The sequence below is a fragment of the Pelobates fuscus genome, chromosome 11, assembly GCF_036172605.1.
Source record: "Pelobates fuscus isolate aPelFus1 chromosome 11, aPelFus1.pri, whole genome shotgun sequence".
In the NCBI taxonomy this organism is placed as follows: domain Eukaryota; kingdom Metazoa; phylum Chordata; class Amphibia; order Anura; family Pelobatidae; genus Pelobates; species Pelobates fuscus.
In genome coordinates, this window is record NC_086327.1 from 139,811,612 (window position 1) to 139,824,338 (window position 12,727).

At 46.9% G+C, this 12,727-nt stretch overlaps 1 protein-coding gene across 1 annotated transcript in view; it reads right to left on the minus strand.

Moving 5' to 3' along the window:
* MIIP (migration and invasion inhibitory protein) overlaps positions 1-12,727 on the minus strand; it is a 43,826-nt gene that overhangs the window by 15,198 nt on the left and 15,901 nt on the right. The window contains exons 3-6 of the mRNA XM_063436507.1: positions 10,731-11,150; positions 10,036-10,132; positions 9,664-9,775; positions 9,428-9,492 (exon numbers count right to left, since the gene is read on the minus strand). Of these exons, the coding sequence (XP_063292577.1) occupies positions 9,428-9,492; positions 9,664-9,775; positions 10,036-10,132; positions 10,731-11,150 (694 nt within the window). The remainder of the gene's footprint in view (positions 1-9,427; positions 9,493-9,663; positions 9,776-10,035; positions 10,133-10,730; positions 11,151-12,727) is intronic.

A 12,727-nucleotide genomic window follows, 5' to 3' on the forward strand; every position in this document is an offset into this window, starting at 1 on the left:
CCCCCCGGCCCCCACCCCTGAGCGGCGGGTGGGGGCCCTAAAATGATCAGTAAGGGGGGGGACCTACTGTCCCCCCCCGGCCCCCACCCCTGTGCGGCGGGTGGGGGCCCTAAAATGATCAATAAGGGGGGGGACCTACTGTCCCCCCCCCCGGCCCCCACCCCTGAGCGGCGGGTGGGGGCCCTAAAATGATCAATAAGGGGGGGGACCTACTGTCCCCCCCCCCGGCCCCCACCCCTGTGCGGCGGGTGGGGGCCCTAAAATTATCAATAAGGGGGGGGGGACCTACTGTCCCCCCCCCGGCCCCCACCCCTGTGCGGCGGGTGGGGGCCCTAAAATTATCAATAAGGGGGGGGGACCTACTGTCCCCCCCCCGGCCCCCACCCCTGAGCGGCGGGTGGGGGCCCTAAAATTATCAATAAGGGGGGGGGACCTACTGTCCCCCCCCCCGGCCCCCACCCCTGAGCGGCGGGTGGGGGCCCTAAAATTATCAATAAGGGGGGGGGACCTATTGTCCCCCCCCCGGCCCCCACCCCTGAGCGGTGGGTGGGGGCCCTAAATACAAAGGGGGGGGGGGACCCTAGTTAACCCTCCCCCCCAAAAAAAAATATCTCCCTACCTACCCCCCTCACCCTAAAAATAATGAGGGGGGACCATTAACTAAAAACCTGTAAAAAAATAAGATAAAAACAACTTACCATTCGATGTTTTCTTTCTTCTAAAATCTTTTCTTCAGCCCCAAAAAAGGCCAAATAAAAATCCATAATAACCGACGCAATTAAAAAAAAAAAAAAAAAAAAACGAGCGCAAAAAAAAATAATCCATCTTCACCCATGGAGGGCTCCGCGCAGACTGAGCTCCGCAGGGCGGGGGAAGGCTTATAAAGCCTTGCCCCGCCCTGCAATTAGGCTAAGAACACTCTGATTGGTGGGTTTAAGCCAATCAGAGTGCTCTTTGTCATTTTACAAGCGTGGGAAAGTTCTTTGGAATTTTCCCACGCTTGTAAAATGACACAGAGCACTGTGATTGGATGGATTTCAAGCCATCCAATCACAGTGCTCTGTGTCATTTTACAAGCGTGGGAAAATTTCAAAGAACTTTCCCACGCTTGTAAAATGACAAAGAGCACTGTGATTGGATGGATTTCAAGCCATCCAATCACATTGCTCTGTGTCATTTTACAAGCGTGGGAAAATTCCAAAGAACTTTCCCACGCTTGTAAAATGACAAAGAGCACTCTGATTGGCTTAAACCCACCAATCAGAGTGTTCTTAGCCTAATTGCAGGGCGGGGCAAGGCTTTATAAGCCTTCCCCCGCCCTGCGGAGCTCAGTCTGCGCGGAGCCCTCCATGGGTGAAGATGGATTATTTTTTTTGCGCTCGGGTTTTTTTTTTTTTTTTTTTATTGCGTCGGTTATTATGGATTTTTATTTGGCCTTTTTTGGGGCTGAAGAAAGAAGATTTTAGAAGAAAGAAAACATCGAATGGTAAGTTGTTTTTATCTTATTTTTTTTTTCTTTACAGGTTTTTAGTTAAAGGGTCCCCCCTCATTATTTTTAGGGTGAGGGGGTAGGTAGGGAGATAAGTTTTTTTTTTGGGGGGGGGGGGGGAGAGGGTTAACTAGGGTCCCCACCCCCTATTGATAATTTTAGGGCCCCCACCCACCGCTCAGGGGTGGGGGCCGGGGGGGGGGCAGTAGGTCCCCCCCCCTTATTGTGAATTTTAGGGCCCCCACCCGCCGCACAGGGGTGGGGGCCGGGGGGGGACAGTAGGTCCCCCCCCTATTGTGAATTTTAGGGCCCCCACCCACCGCTCAGGGGTGGGGGCCGGGGGGGGGGGCAGTAGGTCCCCCCCCTTATTGTGGATTTTAGGGCCCCCACCCACCGCTCAGGGGTGGGGGCCGGGGGGGGGGCAGTAGGCCCCCCCCTTATTGTGAATTTTAGGGCCCCCACCCGCCGCACAGGGGTGGGGGCCGGGGGGGGGCAGTATGTCCCCCCCTTATTTTTTATTTTAAGGCCCCCACCCACCGCACAGGGGTGGGGGCCGGGGGGGACAATAGGTCCCCCCTTATTGATAATTTTAGTGCCCCCACCCGCCGCACAGGGGTGGGGGCCGGGGGGGCAGTATGTGCCACCCTTATTTTTAGGGCCCCCACTCACCGCTCAGGGGTGGGGGCCGGGGGGGGGAGGAGAGTAGGTCCGTCCCCCCCCTCCCTTCAACCACTATTGTGGCCAGACAGCATCCCTGTGGGTTCGGGCTTCAGCTGTCAGCTGAAGCCACGCCCACAGCAGTGCTGACAGGCTGTCAGCACACAAAGCGCGTTCACAGTGCTTTGTGTGCTGATAGCCCGTCTGATGCATTCACCCAGAATGCATCGGACGAGAGGCCTTTTTAGGGCCTCTGAACTCGGAAGTCCCTCTGGTGGCCGTCTGATTGACTGCAACAAGAGGTGTTCCAAGCTTCCAATGTAAACACTGCATTTTCTCAGAAAATACAGTGCTTACAAGAAAAAGGCTCCGGGTAGCTGTAGCACTCACCTAAACAACCTCATTAAGCTGAAGTTGTTCAGGTGACTATAGTGTCCCTTTAAGTATGTAATGGTCGTGCTTTCACCAGTTGTGTTTTGGTGACAAAGTCAGCTGAGTAAGTGTTGGTGGTGGTGAATTCTCTAGGTAGGTGAAAGCCAAAGAATGCTAAATAGATGGCGGTTTTAATCTCGAATGGTGATGCATCTAGGAGATCTGAAAGTGATTGGAACATGTGATAGTGGAGGGGTAGGTATAGGTGAGGAGTCTTTTACCTTTTAATATGGCTTTAACCTGATAGGATGACAGGGAGTGTTGTTTATTAGGACATGTGGTGTTGGATCCCGGCATGGTATAATTTAATGGTGTTGAAGGCGGCAAAAAGAGATGAACGCTACCAATGTTTCCCTAGAGAACTTGTCCGTGATGTGAAACTCCAGCGAAAATCTATTGAAAATGTGAAAAGCCTTATCATAGGATTTCCTCATGTTTGCAGAAAGACTTAGGTGTGAGAGGTGAGCAAGTCAGCAAGTAAATTATCTAATCCATAACCATGTCCTGCCACTGTGGAGCTGGAGTTGCTACTAAGTCTGCTGTTGGCAATGCTGTCTGGAACTCCTGAATTCGAGATCAAGACAAAATAATCAGCTGCGATATTCCGGAACCCCGGAATATGTATACATGTCAGGAAAAATTCATGCTTAGCCGCCAGCCATGTCAACTTCTTCATGAAAAGCACGATGGTCAGGGACGAAGAGCGTCCTTTGTTAACAATATGGCACGTTGCCATGTTGTCGGAAAAACAACATACCGTATTACCTGACGTGCATGTGCCCCATATGACTGCAGTGGCCACTATCGGATAAAGTTCTGAGGCTGAGGTGGTAGTGAACTCCGAGACATCATTAATGTAATCTGGACAGTTACTGAATATGGCAGCGGCATCCGTCCAGACTGAAAAGGATTTGGCAGTTAAAACCGGGATAAATATACTTTTCCCATTCCAATTACATAGGAATTCCCTCCACATGCATAAGTCAGCGCTGGTATGCTGATCCAGCACGATGCGGGAGGAATCCGACAGGAATTGTGGGAAAAGACAAAGTAATCTTGATATGAATGCATGCCCCTGTGGTATGATCTTCATTGTAAAACTGAGGGAACCCAACAAGGATTGGAGTTCCTTCCTATTTCAAGAACCTGCTTCGATGTACTGGTCATTACCTGCCAGGATGCGGTCGATCTTTTCCGTGGGGAGGCTAGCTTAAATAAGAACCAAGTCCAGCTCTACCCCCAGAAAATTAAAGATAGTGACGGGGCCTTCAGTTTTAGTTGGTGAAACAGACGCCCAAACGTTCAAACAATTGTATAGTAGCGTGGAGGCTCCTGGGTGGAAATAAGTTGCTTTCTACAGTCAGAAAGTCATCCAGTTAGTGAATTACTGTAGGGCATCAACAGATGTCAAGCAGCATCCAACACAACGTCTCTGCGAACATATCCTTGGACTGTTTTGTGAGCCGAATGGGAGACGTGTGAACAAATAGTATGATTCCCGCCACTTAACACCATGCCACAGGGAAGAGTGAATAGGAAGGAGTTTGAAAGTGCTGACTATGTCTGTCTTGCTAATCCAGGCTCTTACTGCTGCTGACAGGATGGCCTCTATACCATTGTCGATGGTATCGTGTTGTAGCGAAAATTCCTCAGATGGAATGAGCGAGTTAAGACTAGGTGGTGTTGTAGCGTGAAGAGCAGAAAGGTCAATGATGAGCCTTTGTTTATTTTTTTATTTTTTTAAATTCTTTATTTTGTTTGTGCGTTATTTGGTTTCATGCAATATACTGACAAATACAAGAGGTTAGAATATGCATTTCACGGTATGTAGTCAAGTTGTTCAGCACATATTTTCTTTTTTATAACATGTTACGTAACGGTTGTGTGTATTAGTGCATACATATGGTTCAGGGTGTATAACCCTTTGTGTAGTAGTATTAGCCCCTATTGCTGCTCTTCGTAGTTAAGATCATATGTGTTTACTCTTAATGAGGCTATGAGTTACTATGTGTAAGTGCACTGGTTTGTGGTGTTCATGAGAAGGCATGGGTGGTCTACCCGTGGTGCTACTTTGGTTGTGGTCAATCTCTGTGAGCCAGTCGGCTATAAAGTATTGTCATCGTGGGGTCACAGCTCTTTCCACGGTGTTGAGGTCCCCATAACCTAGGGAGACAGCGGGGGGGGGGGGGGGGGGGGGGGGGAGTAGATAGCTTGTCTGGAGCTTCCCTGCGTTGGTGAGGTCTCTTATGGTTGTCTCTCTGTGTGTGACTATCACTGAGTGCGTGGGTAAATGAGTGCGTGGGTGAATGAGTGTCAGGGTACCTGAGGTCTCTACCTTTGAGAAGGGTAGAGACTTAGTTGTTTATCCGTCTAGACACGCCATATCTCCCGTTCCTCGCGGTCCATCCAGTCATTCTAACGCTGGCCGCAAGGGATCCGCTTCCTTTTCTAACATGACGCTCGATACGTGACGTCTTGACGCTATCCCGAGCGACCTGCCACTCTATTGGCTTTATCCTATCAGCACTCAGCTGAGGCGTGTCTACTCTCCGGACTCAGGGTATTTAAGCTTGCTTCACTCGTCAGCTCATTGCCCTGTCGTGGTTCTAGCTTGTCTAGTCACTCAGTGCTCTTGTATTCTAGTATTCTCTTTGGTTTTGACCCGGCTTGTTGTACTATTCTGCTTATCTCTGTTATCCCTCTGACCCGGCTTGTCTCTCGCTTACCTGTCTTCTCGTTCCCTCGACCTCGGCTTGTCTTTGACCATTCTATACTGTACTACTTACGTTAGTCCGGCCATTCTAAGGACCGGTATACGTATCTGGCTACTGTTTGTACTCTGCGTGTTGGATCCCTGTCCCGATCCTGACAATGAGTGGCACAGAGTGTGTGGGCTAATAACGGAGGTAATAACAGGTAAAACAAAATAACCAATCAAAGATATAAGAAGAGTAACAGTTCAGTGTGCAGGTGTTTTGGAGTCCGCTTGAGCCGGGTTGGCTATGTCTGCTTGCAAGTTGCGTCAGGTTTCCGAGCCGGTGCTTGGGGATCGGGGGGTAAATGGTCTCGTAGTGGCTGGATCTCCCATCCGGGATGGTCCTGTCTGGACTGTTGACTGGGGAGCGTCCGATAGTCCCAGGAGTGGTAGGACTGCAAGAATGTCTGCCTCCGACATGGCTCTATGAACGGTCCCGTTGTGCGGAATCAGCAGGGTCCGCGGCGTGCACCATTTGTATTGAATGCCTGCGGTTCTCAGGCGTCCCGTTAAGTGTTTTAGCGATCTCCGCCAGTGTAGTGTCGCTCGAGTGAGGTCCTGAAAGAAGAGCAGATTGGAGTTTTCGAACGGTAGGGGAGTCTTGCCTTTAATTGCTGCCAGTATTGCTGCTTTATCATGTGTTGTGGCACATTTTAGTATAACGTCTCTAGCCTCCGTGGCTGGTGTGTTGTTCCCTGCTGGCAGACGAAATACGCCCTCTAGGGTGAGTTTTCTGGCTGTGGCTGGCGGTAGTATGGAGGTTAAAAGCCTCCTCACAAAGTGGGGCAACTCCTCTGGGGTGATTCCTTGCGGGACTCCCCTGAGCTTGATATGGTTGCGACGCAGGCGGTCCTCCTGGGTGGCCACCTGGGTCGCTAGTGCTTGGTGGGCTGTCTGCAGGGATTGCAGGGCTGCAGTGAGATTTGATGTCCCACTTGTCAGTGATTGCATGTCCCCTTCCATGGCACTCACCCTCTCCGCGGTTTTACGTACGTCCGTCTTGAGGGTACCAATATCCGCGGCTAGTAGGGATTGAATCTCCTGCATCCATGTTTGTAGGTCTTGTTTTGTAGCAAACGTGTTCTCGCTTAGCTCTGTGCAAACCAGGGGTGAGTTGGGTCGCTTGTCCTCAGGACTTAGCTCCGGTGAGTGAGCCCGCTCTGGTAGCGCCGGCGGGAGGCCTACTGTGGAGGATCTCGTGGCGGCCATTTTGGAGGGTGCGTGTCGTTGCAGCATTTCCCCGATGTTCGGTTGGTCTGCTGCCGTTGTCGGGTGCTGTTTTTGCGTGCGGCGCCCCATGGTTGCAGTGGGGCTGCTGTGTGGTGTGGGGATTGTCTCCTCCAAGTCCGGGCTGTATTCCGTCCCGATGCCGTCTAGGAGAGACCCCAGGCCGTATCTCGTGGGAGTGAGGTAGGCCCGGTGTTTAAGTTTCTCCTTTCCCGGCTTCGTTTGGTGAAAGAAGGGCATTAGTCGGCTCCTCTCGGTTACCCAATGCTCGGAGTGGGGTTGATGTCTGCGAGAGGATTAAGATGCTTGTGATATTTTCAAGATTATCGTTGCAAGGTCGGGAGCTGTTGGAAATGGCGTCCGTTCAGCTCAGCTCCCAAGCCCCGCCCCCGAGCCTTTGTTTATTAGCAGTCTTACCCGTAAATATATCTATGGGATTGGTCCTCCATACCGAAAAAGGTGGAGAGCTGAAAGGACCTGGTACGAAACCTTGATCTACTTGCTTCTGTAACAACTCATTGACAGTGCTAGCAAGAGCAACCTGTAAGTTCTTGCATTCGACTATCCCTGATGGCATATAAAGGATACCCGTGTGAAATCCTTCCGTAAACCCAGCCACCAGAAATTCTTCCAGATGTGGTGAGGGGTGGTTGTACAACAATTCCTGTGGCAGTGTAGACGATAGGCAAGGCTTTGGGTATAATTTATTAGGGCACATAGTCTTGGCATGGGCCCGGAAACACAGTGAGCATATGTGTAAGAGTCTGCAGGCACTGTTACCGCAGGTGCCTGCGTTAAAATGGTTACGAATTTGAGACTTGCCTAAAAACACAATTTTCCGTCCTAACTTGTCTTTTAGAACCTTGTCTTGTCTAAATGTCGTAGTTGGGATGGGGTTGGGGTAGAAGGCACTCACTTCCGGGGTGTTTGGGCATAAGTTTGCTGTGTGGGAAGCAGATGAACAGAAAGAACAAGCTGGAGTCTTGAGGCCTGCAAAGCGTCTGCAAAACAGTTCCGTATCCAGGATGCTCGAGTCTACCTGGTAGTTGAACTGTGCCAGTGATGCAGACGCCCTTGCAGAGAAAGAACAGTGGTAGTCCTAGAATGACGTGCCATGGTACTTGTGCACCAAGTTCACAATCTTGTGGAGGTAAAGGTCAAATTCTTCCTGTCAGGGTAGACTGAACACATCACGTCCCTATACATCCCAAATGCTAGCACAATCTCAGGGATAGACAATTTACGATTCAGTCTGTGATCCCTAGATTTTAAAACGATATAGTATGTTGCAACTACCCGAGGGCGGGGAAGAACTACTGATTCCCAGTACACCAGCCAGATCAGTGACCCCGCCCCAAGATGGCAACACCGCAAGTCTGTTATTCCTCAGATCCTGGACCATCCGAAGAATCACTGCAGAGCTACGCAAGAGAAACCTCTACTATCCAGCTACAGCCAGGAAAGCGGCATTGTACAGACTACTAAATACCCAGACCGACAACGACCAGGCAGCAGAAGGATCTAGTAGTGGCCAGTCTTCCGACCTACAGGCTGTTTTGTTATCCATTCTATCCTCTTTAGTTCGGATTAATGACAAACTGGATATGATGGACTCAGGACACCAAACAAGTTCTCCATCAACTCCAGTTACTCCTGACTCGGCTATTCTCCCCAGCACCCTATCTGCTAATAACCCAATTGGCCTGACAAAACCCACACATTATTAATCCAGCACACATGGTGCCGGCCAATATTAAAAAGGACATCTTGGAGGGAAAGGATGTGAACCTGGTCTCGCTCCTTGTTGTCTCACAAGATGTCCTTGAAAACAAGGACATCTGTAAAGATAATTAGTAAACAAGGACATCTGTAAAGATAATTCGTATACACTCAGCTGATTTTAGCATCCCTTCATGCGCCCTGGGAGTCAGTACGCCAGCCCACCTCACAGCTGAACTGTAAGTTATTATTTGCCTTGTTTTATATCATTAGTGTTTGTCCTGATGAAAGTTCCTATGTGTAACAGAAATGTTGATAGTTTGACACTTTTTCAAGTGCAGAAGTTATATGTGAACTACCTGGGAGTGCGGATTTTTTTTGTTCTACATATTTAGTGCAAACGAGCACCGGGTTGGAAAAACGGAGATAGATAGATAGATATAAAAATACACTTTTAATAATGGTGTATGTAAAAGTGCTTAGAATATATATTTAATAAAATCCAAGTACTTTTTATGTACGTTATAAACTTTTATTTAACTTTCACAAGCTGGCTATTCCGGCCATGTGATCGCCAGCAATCAGGTAAGTGGCTATTTACTAAAATGACATACCAGGTACGTTCGCGGTCATTACCAACCGTTTTTTTAAATGACGTACCTGGTATGTCATTGGTCGGGAAGGGGTTAAACTTCCTTTATTGTATATTTATTATAGACCTTTGCATCGCCTACTCTGTTAATAGCCTTCTAGAACCTGCAGGAGCCTCCTATGTGTGATTCAAGTTCAATTTACAGAGCAGAATATAAAAACTTAGAAGGTAGGTTAATATCTTATTGAAAATTAAACCGTTTTTTCCCCCCTATGTAAGATGTGTCAGTCACAGTCAGAGTAGTAGTGGCTGGGGCTGAATAAACAGAAACAAAAGTAATTTAACTCCTAAATGGCAGATAATTGAGCAGTGAAACTGCAGGGGTATGATCTATACACCAAAACTGCTGCATTAAGCTAAAGTTGTCTTGGTGACTATAGTGTATTTTTTAGGTTATGATAAAACAAAACAACATGAGAGAGGCAATATACACTGAAGACACTGGTCACATACACTATAGGACACATTTGTTCCACGAATAAAGATTGATCCTTACATTGATGAGTGTCTAGAGAGACATCCAATTCTTCTTCTGACTCAACAGAATCCAGATCTTCTGCTCTGAAGAGAAATAATTAGTGAAACATGATGGTATGCAGCCCTTTAAGGCACACTTACACAGTATTCTGGGCTAATCTTTGAATGGTATTTAGCTTAGTTAACAGTTTTATGTTGCATCTTGTGAGATCCAGCAGTTTTTATTGTGGTACATTAATGGGACAGGATACTCACTCAGTATAAAAATCTAGCACACACTCCTCCCTGTTAACACGTCTGAATTCCTGGATCTCAGAGAAGAATTGATCAGACTTATCGGTGATCGGGGAGTCCAGTTCTAGGACACCTGGATGAATATAATTTAGTCAGTTGCTTTATATCCTGTAAAATGTACAGTCTACTCTCTTAAAATATGGAAGTGCTAGCAAGAAGAGTATCAAACTCTACATACAGTGAGAAACAGATTATATCAACTGAGGAATTGCATGTTTTAGGGCATCTAGATACATAGTTAGCAGTGCAGTTTGTTTCACAAGCTTGTTTCTCAGCTCTCCAGAGCAGATATGACACATATTGTACGTCTTAACAAGCTCATTTCACACTCACCAGCTATCCAGTCGTAACCAAGCAGTGGGTGCGTTGACCATGTTGCTGGTTGATTGTTTTTGGTACTAGACAAAAACGTGACATGGCCAGCGTCTCTCTACAGAAAAGAAAAAAATAGATGAGAAAAGAGCATGCGACACATTTTGTCTGCTATTGTCCTACAAGAGCAAAATAAGGGCTAATCAACTCCAAGTCTCGGGCTTACATGTATTGTACAGGAGAATTTATTATCAATGCATTAAATAACTTAGAAATAAAAACTTGTGATATAAAATGAGAACAGTCTATTCCCAGGATATTTTATTCTTCTTTCTTTATCCCTATATTTAACAATTATGTATTTGTAAGGTTTGAAAAATAAAATGTAATCTACGCTTTAAAAATTTTTTTTTTGTTATCTTGAAACTGTTTCTCTACATCTTCGCTCCCTGTCAATCATTGCTATAAGCAATTTCGAACCTACTCTGGTCCTTTCTCTAGTGCTGAGAAGCGAGACCCAAGTGGTACATTTAAATGGCACAGCCTGCCTTGGTCCTACCATTAGTTTCATTGTGAGTGTGGAGTATATCCTATAAATCTCTACCCAGCAAGGGTTTACAGGACATTCAATTCAGTATTGACAGTAGTTTCAATCATGAAATCCATTTGATTTCACACATTTGCAAACATAAAAGATGTAAAGACAACTCTTGCACCTTTATATCTCTGCTCTTTGGTGTAACGAGAATAGATTTGGGAGTCCGGAGGTTGCCTTCGTCTGTTAATCGGTGGGCATATTGCTGGGATGTGTATTGGATGCTTGCATCAGGGAAGGCCTCCGAAGAATTCAGAAGAGACAGGCGTTTTACTGGAGACTGGAGTTTAATGACTTGTTCAGGCTCCTTTCCCAGGGTTTCTGGTCTCTTGCAATTCATAGTCTTTTCTGTTAATCCTATCGGTTTAGAAATTCCAGACTCTTCTAAGGTCTGTACAGATTTTCTAGAACTGCACAGCAAGTTACGAGCAGCTGAAGTGTGGCCTTGCACAGAGACTTGAAGTGGATCCTTGTCGTTGTTCAGGCCTCTTGCGGCACGAAGTCTTCTAAAACCATTCAAAGTTCGATTTTCTTTCCCATCCTAAGACATTTTGTGAAGTACAAATACAACTCTTAGCATAGATTAAAAACAAAAAAAATAAACATTTATCCATGATGCAGTTCCACACAATATTACCTTCTGGTTTAGTATTCTAAATGAATGGATTAAATTCATATATACTCACCCTTCTGACAGCCCTCAACTTTGTTTGTTTAACCCAGGGGTAGGCAACCTTCGGCTCTACAGATGTTGTGGACTACATCTCCCTTGATGCTTTGCCAGCAATATGGCTGTAAAAGCATTATGGGAGATGTAGTCCAAAACATCTGTAGAGCCAAAGGTTGCCTACCCCTGGTTTAACCCCACAGAGAGAAAGGGTGTCTAATTATACAGAATTTGGAATGCAATATAGGGAAGTAGTGCCTTGTAAAAGTCCTGAGATACTAAATATCCCCTATCCTTCTGCTCACCTGTCCCGGGCGACACCATCTTCATTACTTCCACTTTACTCCCCTCTCTATTCATCCCATGCACGCTACATATACCTTCCCAGTCTCTCTCCTCCAACTACTCTATATACATACCCTCCTACAAAACTTTCAAATCCTACTCCCACCTTCACTTCCTCTCTTTCCTTCTGCTCCTCACAGCTGGTGATGTCTCTCCAAACCCGGTCCCATCTTGGCAAACCCACCACATACTAACGCAAGGAACCACACCAATCTCATACCCATCTCATGTTACTCATCCTCTAAATCCTCCTTCAATACTGTCCTCTGGAATGCACGCTCTGTTTGCAATATTACAAAATCCACTGCTGTCCACGACCTCTTCATCTCTCATTCCCTAGATTTACTAGCCTTAACAGAAACATGGATCTCCCCCTCTGACACTGCTACCCCTGCATCTTTATCCTTTGGTGGTCTTCAACTTACCCACAATTCAAGACACTCTGAATGTAAAGGTGGTGGTGTAGGATTTCTCCTCTCACTTCAGTGCTCCTTCAAACCTCTACCCACTCCCCTTCCCTTTCTTTCCCATCATTTGAAATTAATTTGATTCGCCTTTTCAAACCCTTCTCGGTTAACATTCCCGTTAATAAATCGACCCCTGGTTCCCCTCTCCTCTTCCTTGACCACTTTGCTGCCTGAGTACCCTACTTTCTCTCTTCTAATATTCCATCCCTAATTCTCAGGGACTTCAATATTCCCATTAACCCACCTTTGACCTGAGCAGGCTCTAAACTACTTTCAATTACTTCCTCCCACCCACGTAACTGGCAATACTCATTACCTCATTTTCTCTTATGCATGTACAGTATCTTATATCTGCAACAATCCATTTCCTCTATCTGATCACCACCTCTTATCGTTGGCTCTCAAGTACCCCCTCACCCAACATCCTAAGCCTAACCCCACTCAACTCAGGAGGAACCTTAATTCTATTGACCTCCAGCAGATGTTAGCTAATACTGATTCACAACCGCTATCCATCCCTTCCTTCTCCTGTCCCTCACTGGCCATCTCAACATATAACACTACCCTCACCTCTGCCTTGAACGCTGCAGCACCGCTCCAAACATGCACCTCGAAAAGGGCACGCCCAGTGGTGTATCT